Source organism: Rhinoderma darwinii, chromosome 5 (genome assembly GCF_050947455.1).
Source record: "Rhinoderma darwinii isolate aRhiDar2 chromosome 5, aRhiDar2.hap1, whole genome shotgun sequence".
In the NCBI taxonomy this organism is placed as follows: Eukaryota; Metazoa; Chordata; class Amphibia; order Anura; family Rhinodermatidae; genus Rhinoderma; species Rhinoderma darwinii.
The window spans coordinates 93590342-93612721 of record NC_134691.1 but is presented as its reverse complement, the minus strand read 5'-3'; the positions used below and the strand labels follow the sequence as shown (position 1 = coordinate 93612721).

General features: G+C 39.0%; 1 protein-coding gene across 6 annotated transcripts in view; it reads right to left on the bottom strand.

Annotated features, from left to right (window-relative positions):
- Positions 1 to 22380, bottom strand: part of NOL4 (nucleolar protein 4) — a 270953-nt gene that overhangs the window by 134421 nt on the left and 114152 nt on the right. For all 6 annotated transcript variants that reach the window (XM_075826292.1, XM_075826296.1, XM_075826291.1 and 3 more), the window contains exon 2: positions 15890 to 16039. In XM_075826292.1, coding sequence (XP_075682407.1) covers positions 15890 to 16039 — 150 coding nt within the window. The remainder of the gene's footprint in view (positions 1 to 15889; positions 16040 to 22380) is intronic.

Below are 22380 nucleotides of genomic sequence, written 5' to 3'. Positions count from 1 at the left end.
CTTAGGTATGTCCTAAAAACTGCCTGTGTACTATGAGTACACAGGCTAATGTACTGGCATAAAGATATATGCCAGTAAATTAAAGTTGAAACTTTTTTATTTAAAAAAAAAAAAAAAAAAGTTACAAAAATATAGATTACATTTTTTTTAAAAACAAATACACACATTTTTTACAATAAACATTAAAACAAAAGTCTCGGTACATAAAATATAAACACAATCGGTATCGTCGCGACTGTAATAACCTGCACAACAAAATGTAAGAGTTATTTATGATGTTTACGCTGTAAAAAAAGAAAATATAAATTGCTTTCTTTCACTTATTAATGTGTGGCACGTGGAATTATGAATTTTAAACCTCTATGTGCCTCACATTAATAGTAATTAACCCTATCATGTACCTCACACATTAACACAATGTTGTCCATTATGACTGTGAGAAACATGATGGGGTTAATTACTGTACATGGAGGTTCAAAATTCATCTTTTGAATCTGGTCATTTCAAACAATGCAGAGCTTGTTGGGAATGTAACTGACCATGAAAACCTCGGTAACAGTGATCACAATATAGTTACATTTTACCTTTACTGTAAAGAAAAAAACAAACACAGGCTGGGAGGGCAAAAACACTTAATTTTAAGAAGGCCAATTTCCCCAGGAAGAGGGTTGCAATTTAGGAAATAGACTGGGAAGAACTAATGTCAAATAATGGTACAAATGATAAATGGGAGATCTTAAAATCTACTTTGTATAATTATAGTGCAAAATTTATTGCTATGTAACAAGTGTAAACGACTAAAATTAAACCCCACATGGCTTACACCTTCTGTGAAAGGGGCAATACATGACAAAAAAAGGGCATTTAAGAAATACAAATCTGAGGGTACAGCTGTAGCCTTTTTAAATTATAAAGAGCGTGATAAAATCTGTAAAAAAAGTAATAAAATCAGCAAATATACAAAATGAAAGGCGGGTGGCCAAAGAGAGCAAAACAAACCCCAAAAATTCTTCACGTATACAAATGCAAAAAAGCCAAGGTCTGAACATGTAGGACCCCTAAATAGTGGTAATGGGGAGTTGGTCACAGGGGATCAAGAGAAGGCAGAACTACTAAATGGGTTCTTCAGCTCTGTATATACAACAGAAGAAAGAGCAGCTGATGTAGCTGGTGCCAGTGCTGTTAAAGAGGCTCTGTCACCAGATTATAAAATCCCTATCGCCTATTGAATGTGATCGGCGCTGCAATGTAGATAAAACGAGAAAACACGCCCAGTTGTCCATTGAAAAGCTAATTTGCATAAATCTAAAATTGCTCATAACTTGGGCAAAAATGATCGTTTTTAAAAAAACAAACAACTTTGCTGTTATCTACATTGCAGCGCCGATCATATTCAATAGGAGATAGGGATTTTATAATCTGGTGACAGAGCCTCTTTAATATATCAGTTGATATACTGAATTGGCGAAATGTAGATATGGTCCAAGCTAAATTAAATAAAATAAATGTGCACGAGTCTCCGGGACCAGATGGGTTACACACTAGAGTTCTTAAGGAACTTAGTTCAGTTATTTCTGTACCCCTCTTCCTAATATTCAGAGATTCTCTAGTGACTGGTACAGTGCCAAGGGACTGGCAAATGTGGTGCCTATTTTCAAAAACGGCTCTAGGTCTTCCACGGGTAATTATAGACCAGTAAGCTTATCCACCGGATAGGTCATCAGTTTATCACTGGTGCAGATCCGACACCCGGATCCAGGAACCAGATGTTATGGCCCATTATGCGACGTACGGAGCCAAAAGCAGTTGGCTCCGTACATAGCATAGCGGCCATGCTGCCGAACTACAGCTCTGCTCCAATTCACTTGACTATTATCTGCTTCCGGCATGTACGTCCAGTGCTCGGAGGCAGCCGGAGTGGTTTAACGGTGTGGGGTCCGGTTGTCTGACCCCCACAGATCATGTACTGATGACCTATATGGTGGATAGGTCATGAGTTGTCCAGTAGCGGACAACACCTTTAACATCCATCGTGGGGAAAATGTTTGAGGGGCTATTGAGGGACTATATACAGGTGTATGTAAAAAAAATTGTATTATAAGTGACACCCAGCACGGTTTTACTAAGGACAGAAGTTGCCAAACCAACCTGATTTGTTTTTATGAAGAGGTGAGAAGCCTATACAGAGGGGCCGCTGTGGATATAGTGTTTTTGCACTTTGCAAAGGTATTTGACACTATCCCTCATAGGCATCTGATGGGTAAATAAAGGATTATAATTTTAGAAAGTATAGTTTGTATTTGGATTGAGAATTGGCTCAAGGACTGTATCCAGAGAGTTGTGATCAATGATTCCTACTCTGATTGGTCCCCGGTTATAAGTGGTGTACCCGAGGGTTCCGTTCCGGGACCACTATTATTCAACTTATTTATTAATGATATAGAGGATGAGATTAATAGCGATATTTATATTTTTGCAGATGACACCAAGCTATGTAGTATCGTCCGTCTATGGAAGATGTTCGTAAATTTCAAGTCGATTTGGACACACTGAGTGTTTGGGCATCCACTTGACAAATGAGGTTTAATGTAAATAAATGTAAAGTTATGCATCTGGGTACCATCAATCTGCATGAACCATATGTCCTATGGGGAGCTATACTGGGAGAGTCACTTGTTGAGAAGGATCTGGGTGTACTTGTAGATCATAAACTCAATAACAGCATGCAATGTCAATCAGCTGCTTCAAAGGCCAGCAAGATATTGTCATGTATTAAAAGAGGCATGAACTCGCAGGACAAGGATATAATATTACCACTTTGCAAAGCATTAGTGAGGCCTTATCTAGAATATGCAGTTCAGTTCTGGGCTCCAGTTCATAGAAAGGATGCCCTGGAGTTGGAAAAAATATAAAGAGCAACTAAACTAATAAGGGGCATGGAGAATCTAAGTTATGAGGAAAGATTAAAAGAATTAAACCTATTTAGCCTTGAAAAGAGACGACTAAGGGGGGACATGATTAACTTATATAAATATATGAATGGCCCATACAAGAAATATAGTGAAATCCTGTTCCATATAAAACCCCCTCAAAAGACAAGGGGGCACTCCCTCCTTGTGGAGAAAAAAGGTTCAACCTGCAGAAGCGACAAGCCTTCTTTACTGTGAGAACTGTGAATCTATGGAATAGCCTACCGCAGGAGTTGGTCACAGAAGCTACATTAGATGGCTTTAAAAAAGGCTTAGATAATTTCCTAGAATTAAAAAATATAAGCTCCTATGTCAATGTGTAGAATTTTTGTTTCATCCCTTCCCTTTTTCCCATCCCTTGGTTGAACTTGATGGACATGTGTCTTTTTTCAACCGTTCTGTGTAACTATGCGCCTCACATCAGAAAATGGAAGAACTTGTTTTTATTATTACTGTTGGCAAAGTATCGTTTTGGTATCGATAATCGCAATACTACCCAAAGTATCGGTATCGAAGTCCAAATTGTGGTATCGTGACAACCCTAGTTCTGACTACTATGACCTGCACCAATCCCGAAATCTGGGTTTCCCAGTCCTTGTTCCTGGAGTTATACAATATACAGCTGATAATATAACAATTATATGCTTTTAGCTGCAAATAAATGACAAGGTAGCTTCATATGTTTCATACTGAACTTCAATGATATTCCTAGGTGCATTTACTAAGCTTATTCATGGGAAGGAACAGGTGTGTTGTCTCCATCAAGTCAAGTTGTTTAATGACCCACCTGAGAACAATGTGGGCTAAACACGCAGCAACATAACACAGGTTGTGTGCTGTAACATAGCAAGCTGTATAGTTCAGCTGCTATGAGACACGTGTATATAATACATTTCAGGACCTTGGACAGCAGTAAATATATGAGTAGCAGCACTGTCTGTTCTGGCTTCTGCTGCATAAACTTCAACAGATTGGGAAAATAAATACATCATTGAAGTAAATAGACATTTGCCTCTGAATACTATTTTACGAGATCCGATTGGTGTTTACCGAGTGCCATGATTCAATTTGTCCGAGTCTATATACCTTCCACCCAGGTAGACAAAATCACACCCTGTAAGCCCAACATACTGTACAATCTGCACCTACTCATGGAGCAGACTGTGCAGAGTTAAAATGCAATACAGTTGAATTGCTCTTTAACGCTCTCCAGGCAAGAAAGTGAAATATTAAGGAAGTTTGATCTTGTGTGGGAAATAATTAAAATGTTAAATTGGTACAGAAATGTCATGTAGGTCGTTTTTGGGATAAAAAAAACCAAACTACAGTTAGATCATGCAAAAGTAGTACAATTTATCCAAGCGCCAAGTGATTGATACATTTGACCTAACAAAGACAAGACAGTGTCTGCATTTTGATGTGAATTTTGTCATGCCATCCTCTCATAGAGAGTTCACAGACATAGATATCAGCAAATGTGATGCAATTAAATGGAGCAAGGGACTATGTTTGTTTAAAAGGATCTCTTCAAGGCTGTATTCACCTGTGAGGGATGAATATAGGGCAGCAGTATATGTATGAGCATCATACACATGGTTATATGTTCATCCTTTAGTATTTCTAAGCTTTCCGTTGTCAGTCTGTCAGCTGGTGTCTGCATGTGTCTATAGAATCCTCATGCCCACTTTTTTTATTCAGTGTGCTATCTACTTTTTTTTTTAACTGATCGCACCCTGGCACATTCATTTCAATGGGGCCATGCACACTTCAGTTGTTTTAATGGAACCGTGCAACTGTTCCATCAAAAAATAGGACAGGTCCTACTCCTGTCCGTTTTTTACAGAACAGTCTCGGCCTTTTCATTGATTTTCAATGGACAGCACATGGAAGCTATCCATGTGCAGCCGTGTTTCATGGATCCGTCATTAGCGGCCGTACAACGGCCTACGGATGTGTGCATGAGGCCTTAAAGGGAATGTGTCGCTAGAATTTTTTTTATTTTTTTTTCAGTTAAACAGTTAGTATATAAATGATTGCACATTGTTTTAATTTTTTCACAAGTCAGGAAATATTATAAATTAGATTCTAATTTATAACATTTTCATGTGCTGGTCAGTAGAGGGAGCAATTCCCAAAATTGCAGCATTGGCAATGTGGTAAAGCAACCTCATTGCTTTATGCTGCAAATTTGGAGTAGACACACTCGCTCTAGTGTCCTCACACAATCCCCCCTCCTTTATCCTGGCTAGTGCAGGAGAGGATTAGATACAGTGGTAATCAGACAGTATAACACTAATATACACACACATCACATACACAAACATAACTTACCTGCTCCTGCCGCTGCTGCCGCCTCCGCTCCTAGTCCTTGTGTCTGCACTGCCTTGAACATATGGCCGGAAGCCGCGACCGGAAGTCGTCATCTTACTGTCCAGCCGCGGCTTCCGGTCCACATGAAAAAGGTGCCGGATGTCGCTCTGCCAAAGACCTTCCTTTTGGTCTGTGTGGGAGCGGCGCATGCGCCGTTCCCACACAGACGGCGTACGCTATAGTGAATGGAACGGCTCCCGTTCGCATTCTCTATGGGGATGTATGTGCCGTATTCCATCTATGTATGTGTCGTTAATCGACATATACAGAGATGAAAAAAAAATGGCAGCCCCCATAGAGAAGTAAAAGAAAGAAAAAAATAAAAAGTACAACACAAAAACACAAATAAATAAAATTTATTTTAATGACATACTAAGAGCAATATTATATAAAAAAATAAAATTTCGTGACACCTTCCCTTTAAACTGTAAAGGGTAGATGTTCATACGTAGTTAGTATTTGCAGTTATGTTACACGTTGAGCAACCACCCAACCTTCCTGTTAAATATGCACATTCAGAATCTGTTGTTTACTATATGACCGTTAACCCTAGATTTATATAGCTCAATAAAGGGAAAATCTCCCAGACACCTCGAAGAACAGTCAAGTCTCCCGCAAAGTGGCAGCCAGTGGCTTATTGGTCCTTTACATATTATTATTATTATTATTATTATTTTATAATGCTGGGACGCTGTATTGGCTGGGGGCACTCTCTAGTTGTGGAACTATGTATGAGGACACTATCTAGCATCCACTGTGTATGGAGTGACCCTCTGGCTGGAGAACTATGTAGGGGGTGCTAGCTGGCTGAGGAACTTTCTATGCAATACTCACTGTCTGGCACTGTTAAGAGGAACACTTTTTGTCTGGGACACTGTTAATGGGGCACACTGGCACTGTTAATAGGGGTACTTTGGCTGTGATTGTGGGGGCATGGCTGGTGTTTTATGGCAGGGCATAGAAAAACATTTATGGCAAGATATGCATGTCATCGCCATGACATGTTTTCAAAAGCTTGCAACTATGATATAGCAGGGTTGAGACGTTTATTGAATGTGGGGTATATTTGAGCACTGAAGACAACATTTCCTGTTCTATTATCATGGAGATCCTGTATGATCTGTAAATTCAACCAATCATGGCTCAGCATAGAAGTAAGAAAAAGAAAAGAAGATAGAAAAAAAATGGTTTTAAGATTTTTAATTTATAATGTGCTCTTTCACTAAATGTCTAAGACACTTCTAGCAACAGTCCCAACATAATAGTGTACATGACTACTTTATCACACATCCCATCATGTTCCTTGATAAGCACAATGGCTGCTAAGTTTGTTAACCCCTTAACGGGTGCCCACTATCTTTTAACAGCGGGTGATGCAGGTCCTCAGTTTGTAGCTACATCTTTTGTTTTTGCTTCTGTAGGGGGAGGGGCTTAGATAGTCCCTTAGATCTTGTGCTCTAAAAACGAGCTGTTACTAACCTCCGATCCATTTGACCCTTTGATCACTGCGGTCCATGACCACTGCATGATCAAAAGGTTTCCTGTTGAACCAATCGGAGACTGGGGAACCTCTCTGCAATCAAGCCTGAGCAGTATGTTTGGTAAAACCTGCTGTTACGGCACACTAAATTATAGGTATAAAATAGTAGTCTCATGGCATAAAAAAATGATAGGTTTAAAATAAATATATAAAAAGTAAACCCTTAATAGGATAAAAAATATGTAAAAAAAAAACAAATGTGTACAAGAAATAATAAAAAAGTATCTGCAAAAAACATAAAAAATTATTATTTAGTATAAGATACATTGTGTTGCCTATGCAGTACATTACATAAAGACAAATACCTACACATATTAGTTATCCACTCAAACGTAATAAACTGAAGATTTAATTTAGCAGAAACATGAACAGTATAAACATAAAACAAAATCAATGACATCAATCAAAAAACAATGCTGAAAATAGCTTTTTTCTATATTTGCACTGCAAAAAGAGGGACCTAAAGGATAGGATACTTAGAAACAATAAAGGAGTGTTGGTATCAAATATTGTTCTTACTATTATTGTCCAAAGACAAAATATTGCAGTTATTTCTTCATTGGTAATCATGTCACTGTAAATATGTTCTTGTACACATCCCACCTGTGAACGACTTTACACAAGTCTGTTACTGTACAGAAGAAGCACCTTATTATTGAAGAAGACCTTGCATGTCATTTACTAGAAATTGTAGAAGGGGATGAATTTGAGATGTGCAACACCTGTCATGTTTTTGGCTCTTTATTCCTATTGTTCTTGTGTTGTAAATAGCTCCTTATCCACAGCAGGTGTATTGTTGAGCCATCAGAGAACTGTACGCAGATGGGGACAGCAACATTTTGTGTTGTCAGTCAATGTTTAACCTTCTCCTACACTGAGCTATTGTATCACAAAAAAGGTCTGCCTCTGCCGCTGAATAATTGGTGTACACAATGTACAAGGAGGTTTCATGAAGTCACCTCTCTAATAGTCTGCTTCCAGTATTGCATTTTTAATTTAAGAAAAATTGAAGACAGAATTGAGAACAAGAACAGTCTGTCATATCCAATCGAAGATTGTATAACGAGAAAACTGCTAAAGAAGTGTCAGTGGTAATGAGGTAGATGGTAAGAGTATCATACTAATGAAAAGAAAAATGACAGAGAGGAGGAGACTAGGTTAGGGAGCGAAAACAAAAAACATGGATTGGGACTAAGTACATTGTGGGACTAAGTACATTGTGGCATATAGGCTGGATTAAACCAGTTCTCCAGTGTGATCCTCTATTCTGCACAGTTAGTACAGGTAGCGGTGTGGAGCAGGGGGTATGAGGGTGACGTTTTTATCATAAGTCTATTCTATTCACTTCACTGCACTAGACTTACACTATGTGCAATGGGGGAAGTGGTAGTCTAAAGTCAAGGCTTCTTCTGTTACCATAGTAACAGATGCCAACACAGTAGCAGGAATTAGCTGCTAGCACAATTTCTGCCTAAATTCAACATCAGGGATTAATTTAACTATTCAGACCCCGGCATTTTACTCATCTTCAAATCGACGATCCAGCCCCCAAAAATTTATTTTATACTGCAAATGTATAGTCATCTTACATGCTGTCCCGCTCCTGAATGATCTGTCCTCTGTTCGTGCGTTTCGGTCCCCCACTTTCCAGTATCCAAAATGGCCGCTGCTGTCCCAGACTTTCCTATAGGGATCTTCTTAGAAAGTCTGAGGCACCCCCCTCCCCCACCACCCCTTTCACTGCCCTCTGATGGAACAGCGCTGATAACAGCGGCACTGCTGGACACAGCGCTGACACAGGGGCCGTCGACATAGTTCACCAATGGCATTGGAGGGGATCAGCGTTTCTCAGACTTTCAAAGAAGATCTTTATATCTTTAAAGCAAAGTCTGAGACAGCGGAGACCGTTTTAGAAACTGGAAAGTGGGGGACCGGAACGGAGGTCATATCATTCAGGAGTGGGGCAGCAGGTAAGTTCACTATACATTTGCAATGTATAGTCAATTATTATTTTTTTGCCTAGAGGGTCGCTTTAAGTTTTCTATGAAGATCCATTATAAATATAGGTGAGAAAAGGTTTTGGTGAGCAGAAAAAATGCAAAGGCCCTGAAATGGGAAGTGAGTATTGCATTTTCAAATTGGGTGGATTTCAAGATATGGATAGTCAAGCCTGATAACCAATTTGTAATCTGGATCACTTTATACTGTATGTACACAGTAACCCACCCATAAATGAAAAACAGCAAGAACATGCCACAGTTATTATTGGAATGTATAGAAAGCTTCACTCCCAGAGCGTAGTTTAACCCTTGGATAGGTCATTATTTTATCACAGAAATTGAATTCAGAGATTAAATTTAGCAGGTGTTTTCCCTGACCACTGTTATATTCCTATGCTCTCTGATTCATACCATATAAACACCATAAAATCATTATTTTACAGATCTAAATACGATGCTGCTGATTCTACAATCATATGTTGTGATATAAGTGACACATGTTGTGATTACTAAGTTAATGGTATTTCAGCTTTCTCTGTGACCCAAATATACATTAAATATGTGTAAGACATTTTTCTAGCCAAAGATTAAAGTATTTGTTACATAAAAGCTCAACACAATGAAGACTGGGTCTTCACTGTATACAGTGATGTCCTATACATTAACGTTCATTTAGCTGAAACAGGAATGATATCAGTATACCGCTATACATACAGCAATAAGGGAATAAAGTAGACTCCATATACTATCTGAGAGGACCATCCTCCTGTCATAGAAATATCCTTATTACACAGGGCTGGATTAGGACTAGTGGAAGCCCCTGGGCAAAAAATTAGGTGGGGGCCCCATCCCACCTATGTGACTTAAAGAGGCTCTGTCACCAGATTTTGCAACCCCTATCTGCTATTGCAGCAGATCGGCGCTGCAATGTAGATTACAGTAACGTTTTTATTTTTAAAAAAACAAGCATTTTTGGCCAAGTTATGACCATTTTTGTATTTATGCAAATGAGGCTTGCAAAAGTCCAAGTGGGCGTGTTTACAGTAAAAGTCCAAGTGGGCGTGTATTATGTGCGTACATCGGGGCGTTTTTACTACTTTTACTAGCTGGGCGTTCTGACGAGAAGTATCATCCACTTCTCTTCAGAACGCCCAGCTTCTGGCAGTGCAGACACAGCCGTGTTCTCGAGAGATCACGCTGTGTCGTCACTCACAGGTCCTGCATCGTGTCGGACGAGAGAGGACACATCGGCACCAGAGGCTACAGTTGATTCTGCAGCAGCATCGGCGTTTGCAGGTAAGTCGATGTAGCTACTTACCTGCAAACGCCGATGCTGCTGCAGAATCAACTGTAGCCTCTGGTGCCGATGTGGCCGACACGATGCAGGAGCTGGGGCAGGAAGTGAGTGACGTCACAGCGTGATCTCTCGAAAACACGGCTGTGTCTGCACTGCCAGAAGCTGGGCGTTCTGAAGAGAAGTGGATGATACTTCTCGTCAGAACGCCCAGCTAGTAAAAGTAGTAAAAACGCCCCGATGTACGCACATAATACACGCCCACTTGGACTTTTACTTTAAACACGCCCACTTGGACTTTTGCAAGCCTCATTTGCATAAATACAAAAATGGTCATAACTTGGCCAAAAATTCTCGTTTTTTAAAAATAAAAACGTTACTGTAATCTACATTGCAGCGCCTATCTGCTGCAATAGCAGATAGGGGTTGCAAAATCTGGTGACAGAGCCTCTTTAATGTGTTCACACAAACACTAAACTCTTCGAATTATCTAGAAGATAGTCTAGCACAATCATGTTTTTCCACGTGGGCTCCCCATTACTCTTTATGCAGTTGTCGATGTGTATTATGTTACATTTCCACCGAAGTGGTTCCACAAAGCCGCAATCGGTTTGGCTCTGACGAGACTGGGTGCGGATTTTAAGCAATCTCTCAGTTATTTACCCCTAATCCTGCAAGGAGGTATTATCTGTCCAGATTAGATTCCCGGTCAGCTAGTGCCACGTCCGCTAAGAGAGATGCGCCCCTGGAATCGGGTGAGTTTAATAACATATTAGTTGTGATCTAGTCAGAAATGTTCTATACAACCTGCATATTTTGAGTTTTTCTTTTTCTTTGCTGGTTAATCTAACTGTACATCTTTCTCCATGCTTGCTTAGTAGGCAGGCTCCATGCTACTCTCTCTCTCACAGTATGCAGTATTACAGACACTCAAAGAGAGAATCTGTAGCTGCAACCCCCACTTTCTATCTTCTATTAACTATTTTACAATACATGGATTGTTTGGTGACTTAAGCCCCTATTACACCGGCCGATAATCGACCGATGCAGCGAGCGCTGATCAACGAGACATCGTTGATCGGTGCTTGTTTGCTCCTGTCACACAGAGCAGAGGCGGCATCAGCACCCGGCGAACCCGGGCAAGTGCCGGGGCCCACTACCCTTGGGGGGGCCCAATCAGCACCATATATGGACAGTATATCTACTGAAACGGAATCCCCAGCCAGAGCATCGGCAATGCTCTGGCTTGGGATTCTACCCCTAGAGGGAACCCCAAATCGCTACCTACAGGGGGGGGCTGTGTGATACTATCAGGGAAGGTGGCTGTGTGGCACTACCAGGGAGGGAGCTGTGTGGCACTACCAGGGTGGGTGCTGTGTGGCACTACCTGTCAGGAGTGGGCTGTGTGGCACTACCTGGAAGGAGAGGGATGTGTGGCACTACCTGGGAGGGGGGTTGTGTGGCACTATCTGGGAGGTGGGGGCTGTGTAGCACTACCTGGGATGGGGGGCTGTGTGGCAGTACCTGGGAGGGGGGCTCGGTGGCACTATCTATAGAGGGCACTCAATTTATGGGGGTACAAACTGGTGGCCTAATTTCTATATGGGGCATAAACAGGGCCTAACATCTATTTGGGGGCACAAAGTGATGTTTTCTGCCATTTTACTGCCGCCGTGAGTTCCCCTGCAAAGGGGCCTACTAAGTCTGTGTCACCCAAGGGCCCACATAAACTTGGAGCCAGCCCTGACACAGAGCTATGGATGGGGAAGAGCGGTCGTTACTCCGATCGCTCATCCCAAACATTATTATCATGTCGGCAGCGCTTCTCCCTATTTATGTGTTGCCGACAACGATAATATTTAACTTTTTTAAGACTATACGATCAGCAGATGATCGAGCGTTTGCTCATTTATCTGCTGATCTGTGTACACAGGGCAATTATCGGCAACAAGCGTTATATGAACGCTCGTCTACACAATAATAGCCCGCTGTAAAACCCCCTTATGGTCAATGGGAAATACAGGTTGCTGTCATAAAGTTTCATATATTAACATTTATTACTGATTTTGAAAAAAATAAAATAAAAGATATAAAGAGTTAGTCTATGTTATTCTATAAAGAGGTATTAAATGTCACTGGATTACCAGACACCGGATAATAAGCCAATGAGTCACCAGGCACAAGATCATATCCCACTTGTTTACTAGAGACTTATGGTGTTGTCTATTATTACTATCTATAACTAATACCCTCTATTATTATCTTTACTAGGGATTTTGCACCGAGTATACTGTGTGGTCACCAATCATATTGTGCTCCACTAGATACCATAGGATTTTGCATAGTTTCATAGTTACATAGGTTGAAAAAAGACAGGTCCATCAAGTTCAACCTTTCTCAATCAGTTACAAGTATTTAATTTCTAGAGTAATTATAACCCTCAATGCCATTCATCAGTAAATAAAGATCTTGCCTTTTTTGAGATGCTGACATAGTTTCTACCATTACTACATCTTGGGGTAGAGCGTTCCATAGCTTGACTACTCTAACTGTAAAGAACCCTTTCCTATATTGATGTCTGAAACGTCTTTCTTCCACAAGCAATGAATGTCCCCTGATTCTTTGTAAATTTCTTGGAAAGAACAGATTATGTGCTGGTTCTTTGTATTGACCACACATATACTTATACATGTTAATAATAAGATCACCTCTAAGGCGTCTTTTTTCCAAGAAAAACAAGCCCAATTTCTTTAACCTTTCGTTGTAAGAGATACCTCCCATCCCATTTAAGAATCTAATTGCACATTGCATAAATCACTGAATTGGATCACTGTAACCTGAGAACATTATACACCACTAAGAACAATTATTTAACCTAACCCATAATAACATGTCCTGTATAATTAAGGTATAACTTAATATTTTATATTTTATTAGGGATAATAATTGATTTTTCTAAATCTAACAATAACAAAGAAAAGACAAAAAAGCACAATACAGTTACTGGTTTGTGAGCTCAAAGTGAAATCACAGCTATCATAAATCAGTTTCTGCTATCATAACCAATGATGCAAAAAAAATAATGTTACATTTCTCCCTGGATGCTTTTACTCATTTGTCTTTACATCTAACCCTAGGGGATCCTTTGTAAATGATCAGAGAAGAATATGTAATATGTAGTTATTTTAATGTAGTCAGCCAACTTCAACTGGATTTTGGTAAAGTTACCATCAAAATAAATGATGCCATAAAATCCAGTCGTCTAGGCATCTACAGGAAGGGTAGACCATTGATTGAGCACTATTTATGAAGGGGACACACAGCAAATACACTTTCAAGTGCTAAAATTGTATTTTTCTATCTCTTGGGGGATTAACAATGGAATATGTAACTTTACACAGCAGTACTGCTAATCTTGGGCCTGGCAGGAGAAAGCTGCCATGTCACCCAGGACTTGTTGTGGCACAGGTGGATTTTGTTGAGGGAGTAGACCAAGAAACAGGGGCCCCTTGTCATTTGCAATGGGGTCCTACCTTCATAGTTTATGCTCCTATTAGAATTTAACCAATTACTACATAAGTTAAAAAACGCTACTTTTTCTCAAAAGTTTTCTTTTCTAAAAAAAAACCTCCCTCTTCTACATGCCCCTCAATGCTGGAATATGATTTTCAAATTTACAAGTGCTAATTATTAAAGCCGACTTTCTCGCTCACCAGCCCACGTAACTTGAGAATAAGTATCGCAGGAGCTCCCTTGGTTCAGGTTCAATTTCAGTTTGTTAGTCGTTGTTACTGGCAGATGTCCAAACCTGTAATTATTTCCTTTGGGAATTTTCACAAGAGCAGGGGTACATTGCAGACAGACAGCCTGCTTTTGTAATCCAGCACCTGTAAATAGCAAGCACTTAATAGGTGCTGCTTTACAGAATTGGGAATAATGTGGTGGCACAACTGCCGTGATGAAGGTATGTGATATCCCATGCTCAGGAGTAAAGTACAATATGTATACCCTGATATTCCTATAAGAAACATATTGAGCCTTTTAGTCAGATCTGAGCTACATAAATCAGCTCACATGAAAACTAAAGAGAAAACTCATTATAAAGTCAAGCTGATTCATTTCTAAACAATAGATAATTCAATTACAAGAAAATTATAGTTCAAATCATTAAAATCGATAAACTACCATGTATTGTCTTCAGCTGCCGAAAAGAATACATTTCAGTCGATGACTCCTCAGCAGGAAAATGACTAAGAGTTTATAAGGAATACATTAAAGGGTAACTAAACGTTCAACAAATTTGTTTAGTATAATTTTGGAGAACCCCTTTAATAAGTTTCGACTAAGGAAAAATAATAAAAGTCAAAGAATAATGATGGAAACTTTACAGTCCTTTGCCTGTTGCCATCTCAAAATATAATTTGCCAACATTTATATACCTTGAAGGGTAACTAAACGTTCAAAAAACTTCTAACATGTCATAGTGAAATGTCGAAAGTTTTGATTGGTGGAGACCCCCACCAATCTCTAAAATTAAGCAGCAAAAGAGCTTGCGTGAGCACTGAGCAACTTTGTTTCTGTTCGGCTTTTTCTGGAAAGCCGTTGTAGCGGTGTACAAAAAAGCCGAACAAAAACAAAGCGGCTCAGTGCTCACATGAGTGGTTCTACCGCTTCGTTTTAGCGATTGGTAGGGGTCTCAGTAGTCGGACCGCCACCAATCAAAACTTCTGACATGTCACTATGACATGTCAGAAGTTTGTTGAACGTTTAGTTACCCTTTAAGTTATATAAATGTTGGCAAATAATATTTTGAGATGGCAAAAGGCAAAGGACTGTAAAGTTTCCATTATTATTCTTTGACTTGTATATTTTTCCTTAGTCGAAATTTATTAAAGGGGTTTTCCAAAATTGTACTAAACAAAAAGTTAATCTGAGAATGGATCCCTGGGACGGCAGTAATAGGCACTCATGTCTTTACTTACATCTATCATATCTATTGATGTGATGAATGTGTACACAGAGTTCTATATATATATACTCCACATCCATGGATGTGCTGAATACAGAAAACAGTGCTGTGCCTAGCTGCAATCCATTGAATTTGCTCTTGGGAACCAAATTGCTGTAGAATGTACATTAGAAACTTTACATACATATTGTGATCATTTCAGTAAACTAGAGATACTATTCCAGAGAGGCCCTTTACATTTTGAATAACTACTATTTGAGAAAGAGGCTACATAAGAATGCCCATATACGTGGACAGTGATGTCACTTGACCTTCCCATTTGATGGGGGATGGGAGACAAGCTTTGACCAGACACCGCTGACAACGGCTTATCTCAGAACAAAAAGATTGGACATTAAAAAACAACATGCTGATCTTCGTTTCCCCCGAGATCTGCCACCCCTGTGGTGGCACCCAAACCATTGGATTGTTGGCAGATCCCATTGATTCTGGCCCAAGCCACTAATGTAGAAAGACAATAAGAATTTTTTCCTTTTTTAATTTATGCTCTATGTTGTTCTGTCAATCTGTATTTAGACTGTTTGCTACTATAGAGACAGGCAGTTCCCTGCTTTTATTTTACCTGTGGAGCCCCTTTCTCTTATCTGGATCAAGACTGCAGTGTCTACCATTGTTGAAGTTAATCCTCACTATATAAATTCTACAATCCTTCCCCAGAAACACAAAAGGAACAAGACATCCACTTACAGCTTTGTAAGTCCTCTTCTGGCCAGCATGCTTCCTAATCTGTTCTCCATTAGGTCCTGTTTCCACATGCATTGAATAAATAATGTCAAAGAAATCTTCCACCACGGCTACTCTCCTCAAGGACAACTTTTCCTCAATGCCCACGCCATCCTAGGACAGAAAGAGAGATAAAGGATCAGCAGGAGGGAGATGTACGATTATAAAGTACAATAAAAACATACAAAACACTTCAGTTTAATCGTACGCTACAAACTAAACAGAGAGTAGATAGATAAACATTTACATATGTACATATAGAATGTCTGTTTATCTGCAAGCTAGTCTTATAGCATGACAAAACTGCACAAGACAGCAATACGAATATGAATCCTTAGATTTTTGTTGGATTTTATACTTTTCTTTGTTTGTTTGATGTATGCCAGTATTACATCAAGGAGACTGCACCGACCTGAAATCATTTTCTGTATGGTCAGAGTCCCTCCAAAACATTGATCAGGCCTCCTAAAAAAAAACATATCTAAAAAAAAGTTTTTTTAGTAAAATAATAAATGTGTTTTGTTTTTTTATGTTCATTTTGTCAGTGTTTTATGCTAATACTTCTGTTTACTACCTGCATTTTTTTTAGGTGAAATTCATGTGATTCAAAGATAATGTAATGCAAAAATTCCTCTGTTCAATAAAAAAAAAATTCTGGAAAAAACACCACCAAAAATACCATAAAAAAACACAACACACATTGACATGTGCATTTTTTTTTTAAAGAGAAAAAAAAGTACGGAGGTCTATGGGACAAAAACGCCACTAAATGATGCAAAAGACGCTAAGCCGGCCTTGCTGCGATTTTGGAAAAACACCACTATACCAAAAAATGCAAGTTCAAATAAATAAAACGCCACCTAAAAAAACACCATGTTTGTAGGGTGTTTAATATTTCCCAATTGACTTCAAGCTAACATCTGGTCGCAGCATTTTTTGCTGCGAAAAATGCGGAAGAAAGTACCAGGAAAAACGCTGCGTGTGAATCCACCCTGACAGTGACTGTTGAAATATAATTTAAAGGACAACTGCTTTTGAGTTAACAGAGTTAAAATACATGTAAATAATACAGCAAGCTTTAGTTTTCTTACTGTATTATGTGTGGTATACGTTTTTAAAAAGGTATAGAAAAGCGTAGTACACTATACTGTTCAGGACTTGGAAAACAAATGGATAGAACGTAAGCACACAAAATGTATGCACAAACTAGACTGTTTGGCATCCGTTGTGACCATAGGAATCAATGTATACGCTGTGGTACACGTTTTGACACTGGTTTTTCATGTCAAAACGTGCACGTCAGACGTAGAGTAAAAACGAGATGTGAACCTTAGTGATTTACATGATGAGTTACTTGATGTTTTCTTCTATGTTCATATTTAAATTTAGAATTCTGTAGGTCTCCTGTTACCAGAGAGCAGTGAAGCTCAAATGACATTTGTGAAGTTGAGAGAAACTGCTGTCTGTTTCCAATGGCAACCAGCGTAATTTGGATATGAATGGGGCAAACAAGGTGACATAAATATAAATTAGTGCAAAAAGACTGAAGCAAAAACTGCATAAAAGAAACTAGAAAAAAAAGCTTTATACAGAGATTTAACTGTGAAATGTTAAAAGCAGAATTTTTAGTAAAATAATCTATAAACTTGCATGCACAGAATTGATTTGATCATAATCAGCATCATTAGATCATATATCAAGTGTCAATAGACCCATTCAGGGAAATAACAGTACTATTGGATGAATAAATATAGATTATATTGGGTCAATACTGCTATTAGGCTACAAGTATATACAAAGAATCCTGACCCTATGCATATATATTATAGATAAACCCGCCAGGTATTTGGAAGAAATGGGCTAGAAATTCTGCAACTTTATATACCACAAAACAGTGATGATAGGAAGACTCTCACAGGCTAGATATACAGTATAAGTCCCCATGCACATGGCCGTGCCCGTAATCACGGCCCGCGATTGCGGGCATGGCCGGCCGCCGACGGCCACCTGCATTTTCGGGCCTGTAAAACATGAAAAAACATACACGCTCCATAATTCCCAGCACAGTTCTATGGCACGGACACTCCTCCATAGCGATACGGAAAAGTGTCCGCGGCCAATAGAACTGGATGGGTCTGTAATTGTGGACCGTATTATTGTCCGCAATTACGGAGAGTTTTTACGGTCGTGTGCATGGGGCCTTAGATAGATAAAGGTCTCCTGAGAGGCAATGCAATTCATCCAAAGTTTACACATGTATGTACACAATGTTACTGATTTAAGCCAGATCCCTAACAACCACCTGCGCTATTCACTGATATCCAATAATGTACCTGCACATTACTCATTTCTTCATTTTGATTTCTTGAAATGCCACCAAAAGTGTGAACGTTCATGTGAATATGTGGTAGGAATTATACTGCAGTTTTTTTTTTATCAGATATTGGTGCAAATTTACTGACAACAGGGGCATAGCTGTAGCAGGTTCAGAGGTAGCAGTTACACCCAGGCCCTGGAACCTGAGGGTGGTGGTGGGCAAAGGGACCTCTACCAGACCTCTATTACAAGACATCAGCATTATAGATGGCACATGGTAGGTAGGAGGAATGTTGTAGATTTTGCATTGGAGCCCAGGAGCTTCTAAGTACACCTCTTAGGCCTAATTCACACGACCGTGTTCGTGTTTTTCAGCCGGAAGGTCTGCTGCTGAAAACAGCATGTAAAAAAAAGCTTATACTTACCCGTAGTCAAGGCAATGCGCTGCTCTGATGTCCTGTAGTCCGGCCTCATGGAATGAAGTTTGATCCCATGTGACTGCTGCAGCCAATCATAGGCTGCAACGGTCACATGTGATGAAACATCATCCCAGGAAGTCGGGATGCAGGACGTCAGAAGGACTAGTCACTATAAGGGTATGTCTACACGTAGCGTAAACACTGTAGATTTTCCGCAACGTATTTCATTGTGGGAAATCCACAGCGCAATACAGTAGCAGCAAAGTCGATGAGATTTAAACACACGCTGCGTAAAAAATAAGCCGAAAAACAGTTAATAACTTGCACGGTTGTGTGCATGAGGCCTACGTATAATCTTTTTTTTTTCTTTCTGAGTTGCGATTTTTGTGACGGAATCACAGCTTTCCCGCCGCAATAATCGCAACATCTACTATTTTGTTGCAAATTTTACCTCCCAATTGAATTCAATGGGAAAAACCCGCAATCAGCGATTCCGTAGTATAAGTTGATATGCTGCGGACTAAAAAAACGCACTTCAAGTCAATTTCTGTATTTTTACGCAGCGTGCGAATGAGATTTGTTCAAATCTTATCTACTCTGCTGCTACTGTATTACGCTGTGGATTTTCGCTGTGGACATACCCTAAGAAGGTCCAAATGTCCGGTGCCCCAAAGCTACAATTGGACAATTGGTAATTAACATAGCTCCTTGTTGTAATTGGAATATGATGTATTATTAGCTGATATGTAGTTACTGTCAATATTTTCAGAGTACTCTGTACACTTTTACCCCTCGCACCACCATATTTCTAACAAGTCCTACCCCATTCATTATGACCCTGTTACCTAAGTCCAAGAACCAACTTGGGTTAACTTGGTAAAATGGATGGACTGAAGCCTCATAACATCAAAGGAGATGTGTCTTCTTTAAAAAAAAAATATCCAGATGGTGTCCCCTAAATAAAAAAAATTTCGAACAAAAACTTTTTGATACTTTGAGAAAATGCTGAAAAACGCCAATGATGTGACTTATTTCATGTATACATAAATGAGGTCCCATGCACAGACTATGAGGTCATTTTTCATATCTGTCTACATTTTAATATCTACCTGTAATGAGTCGTTGCATAAAACAGAAGTGCATAGAAAATCAATGCTTCTTGTTTCTTTGTTTTTGCATCAAGACATAATATCCATGTTTATGATATGCTGAGAAGTCTTAACAAAACCAGGTTAACATAAACATCTGTGCTAGAAAAAGAACTCGATTTAATCAATGGAATAACATCATTTTCTTTTGATGGTTTTATTAGGTAATTTCCTTTCTGTTTCTCTCATTGCCTTGAGTATTATTAAGTTATGTAGTCGTTTGACCTTTTTATTGAGAGTGATTTGTGGCTATTATAGTGTATATAATGTCTGTATAATCTGTAGATAGCAGCTGACATAACTATAGCTGCATTTCTAAATCTTGTGGAATAAGCTGAATTTTTATCAACTTTTTTCTTCTAAAGTTTGATTAAAGTCACACACACAAAATGTGACAGTACTCCAGTTCAAAGACTCCTATTATACATGGTGTATTATACATGGTTATACATGGTGTGTCTGCACTCAATGGAAGGAATGCATTTTGTCGCAAAGGATAATAATATGTCATTTCCAGGAAACAGCATTAAACTGGTATTGTTGCTTCCCATAAAACTTGCAATTCTATTTCCCTTTTACAGATTACGTTAAAATTATTTAATCACGCTACTGTAAAATTGGGTTAACTGAAAAAGTCAGAGATCTCAGCTGAAAAGAATAATATTGTGCAGATTATAGTAGTGAGATTATGGCAGTTTACAGTCTGTAAATGGCCATAACTACGGTAAATGATCAATGTGGATCAGTGGATATTGCACATTTAGATTAGGACTATACAGTCAAACACAAATTGCTGTAAAATTGCAACCTCAATGCTACCTAAAGGGAAAAAAAATTGCAAGTTACCTTGCCCCCATCACCAGGAATCTGACAGGGTTTGTACTGCGCTGATTACAAGTTATTTGTGGGCTTACTGTGATTTCAACACAAATCGTGAGTGACCTTGTGTCACCATGTAGCCCAAACCTGGAGTAATTTAACCCCTTAGTGACCAGCCTATTTTAAACCTTAATGACCAAGGTATTTTCTACGTTTTTCCATCGTCGCATTCCAAGAGATGTAACTTTTTTATTTTTGCGTCGACATAGCTGTATAAGGTCTTGTTTTTTGCGGGACAAGTTGTATTTTTTAATAGCACCACTTTGGGGTACATATTATTTATTGATTAACTTTTATTAACTTTTTTTGGGGGGGAGAATAGAAAAAAAACGGAAATTTTGCCACTCTTTTTTGCATCCTAAATTGACGCCGTTTAGCGTGTGGTATAAATAACACAATAACTTTATTCAGTGGGTTCTTACGATTTCAACGATGCCAAATTTGTATAGATTTTGTATGTTTTACTACTTTTACACAGTAAAAACGCGCTTTTTTTTTTAATTATTTGATTTTCTGTCTCCATATTTGAAGAGCCATTACTTTTTTATTGCTCCGCCGATGCAGTTGTATGAGGGTTTTTTTTTTGCGGGACGACTTGTAGTTTTTATTGGTACCATTTTGGAGTAGATGCTTTTTTGATCACTTTTTATCACATTTTTTTTAAGTCCGGATTCACAGAAAACAAAAATTTTTCCATTGTTTTTTATTTTATTTTTTATGGCGTTCACCGTGCGGGTTAAATAATGTAATAGCTATATAGTCGGGGTCGTTGCGGATGCGGCAATATCAAATATGTGTAACTTTTTTGCTTTATTTAGTTTTTTTAATAGTAAAGCAGTTTGTAAGGGGAAAAAGTGGGTTTTTCATTATTTTTTTTCACATTTTTTTTTATTAACTTTATTAAACTTTTTTTAAACTTTTTTACTAGTCCCACTACGGGACTTTAATATTCGATCCTCCGATCGCTATTATAATACACTGCAATACTTTTGCCTAGCAGGCATTTACTACGGGGAGACCTGGGGGCCTTTATTAGGCCCCCGGCTGCCATTTGAGACACAGACACTCGGCAATCTTATCACTGGGTGTCAGTGGGATGAGAGGGAGCTCCCTCCCTCTTTCCAAAACCACTCAGATGCGGCGCTCGCTATTGAGCGCCGCATCTGAGGGGTTAAACGTGTGAGATCGATACTTACATCGATCTCACCTGTTTGAGCAGGGATGCCCCCAGCCCTCAGCTACCTCTGGCAGCTGAGAGCAGGGAGATTTAACGGCTCCCTGCTCTGTTTATCTATTCTGATGCAGTGCCGTAAAAAGGCTTATGCATCAGAATAAAGCCCATTAGTGGCCGCCATGAAAAGACGTATTGGTGGTCACTAATGCGTTAATATGGTATCTCATAATAAACTGATTCAATAGTACTAGAGATAGAACTCAACTCAAGAACTGGAGAATGGATAAGAGTTTGGCTAATGGATAGAAAACAGAGAGTGGTGGTAAATGGTGTGCACTTAAAAAAGACTGATTAACAATTAGGGAACCCCTACGACCAATACTGGGTTAAACTATGGTGAATATATCACTGGTCATGTAGCATGTAAGAGAAGGAACAGTATGTCTATTTGCATACAAAACTACAATGTATAGATCCCTGTGTAATTTCACAGATTTTTTCACATGGAGTGCTCCCCTA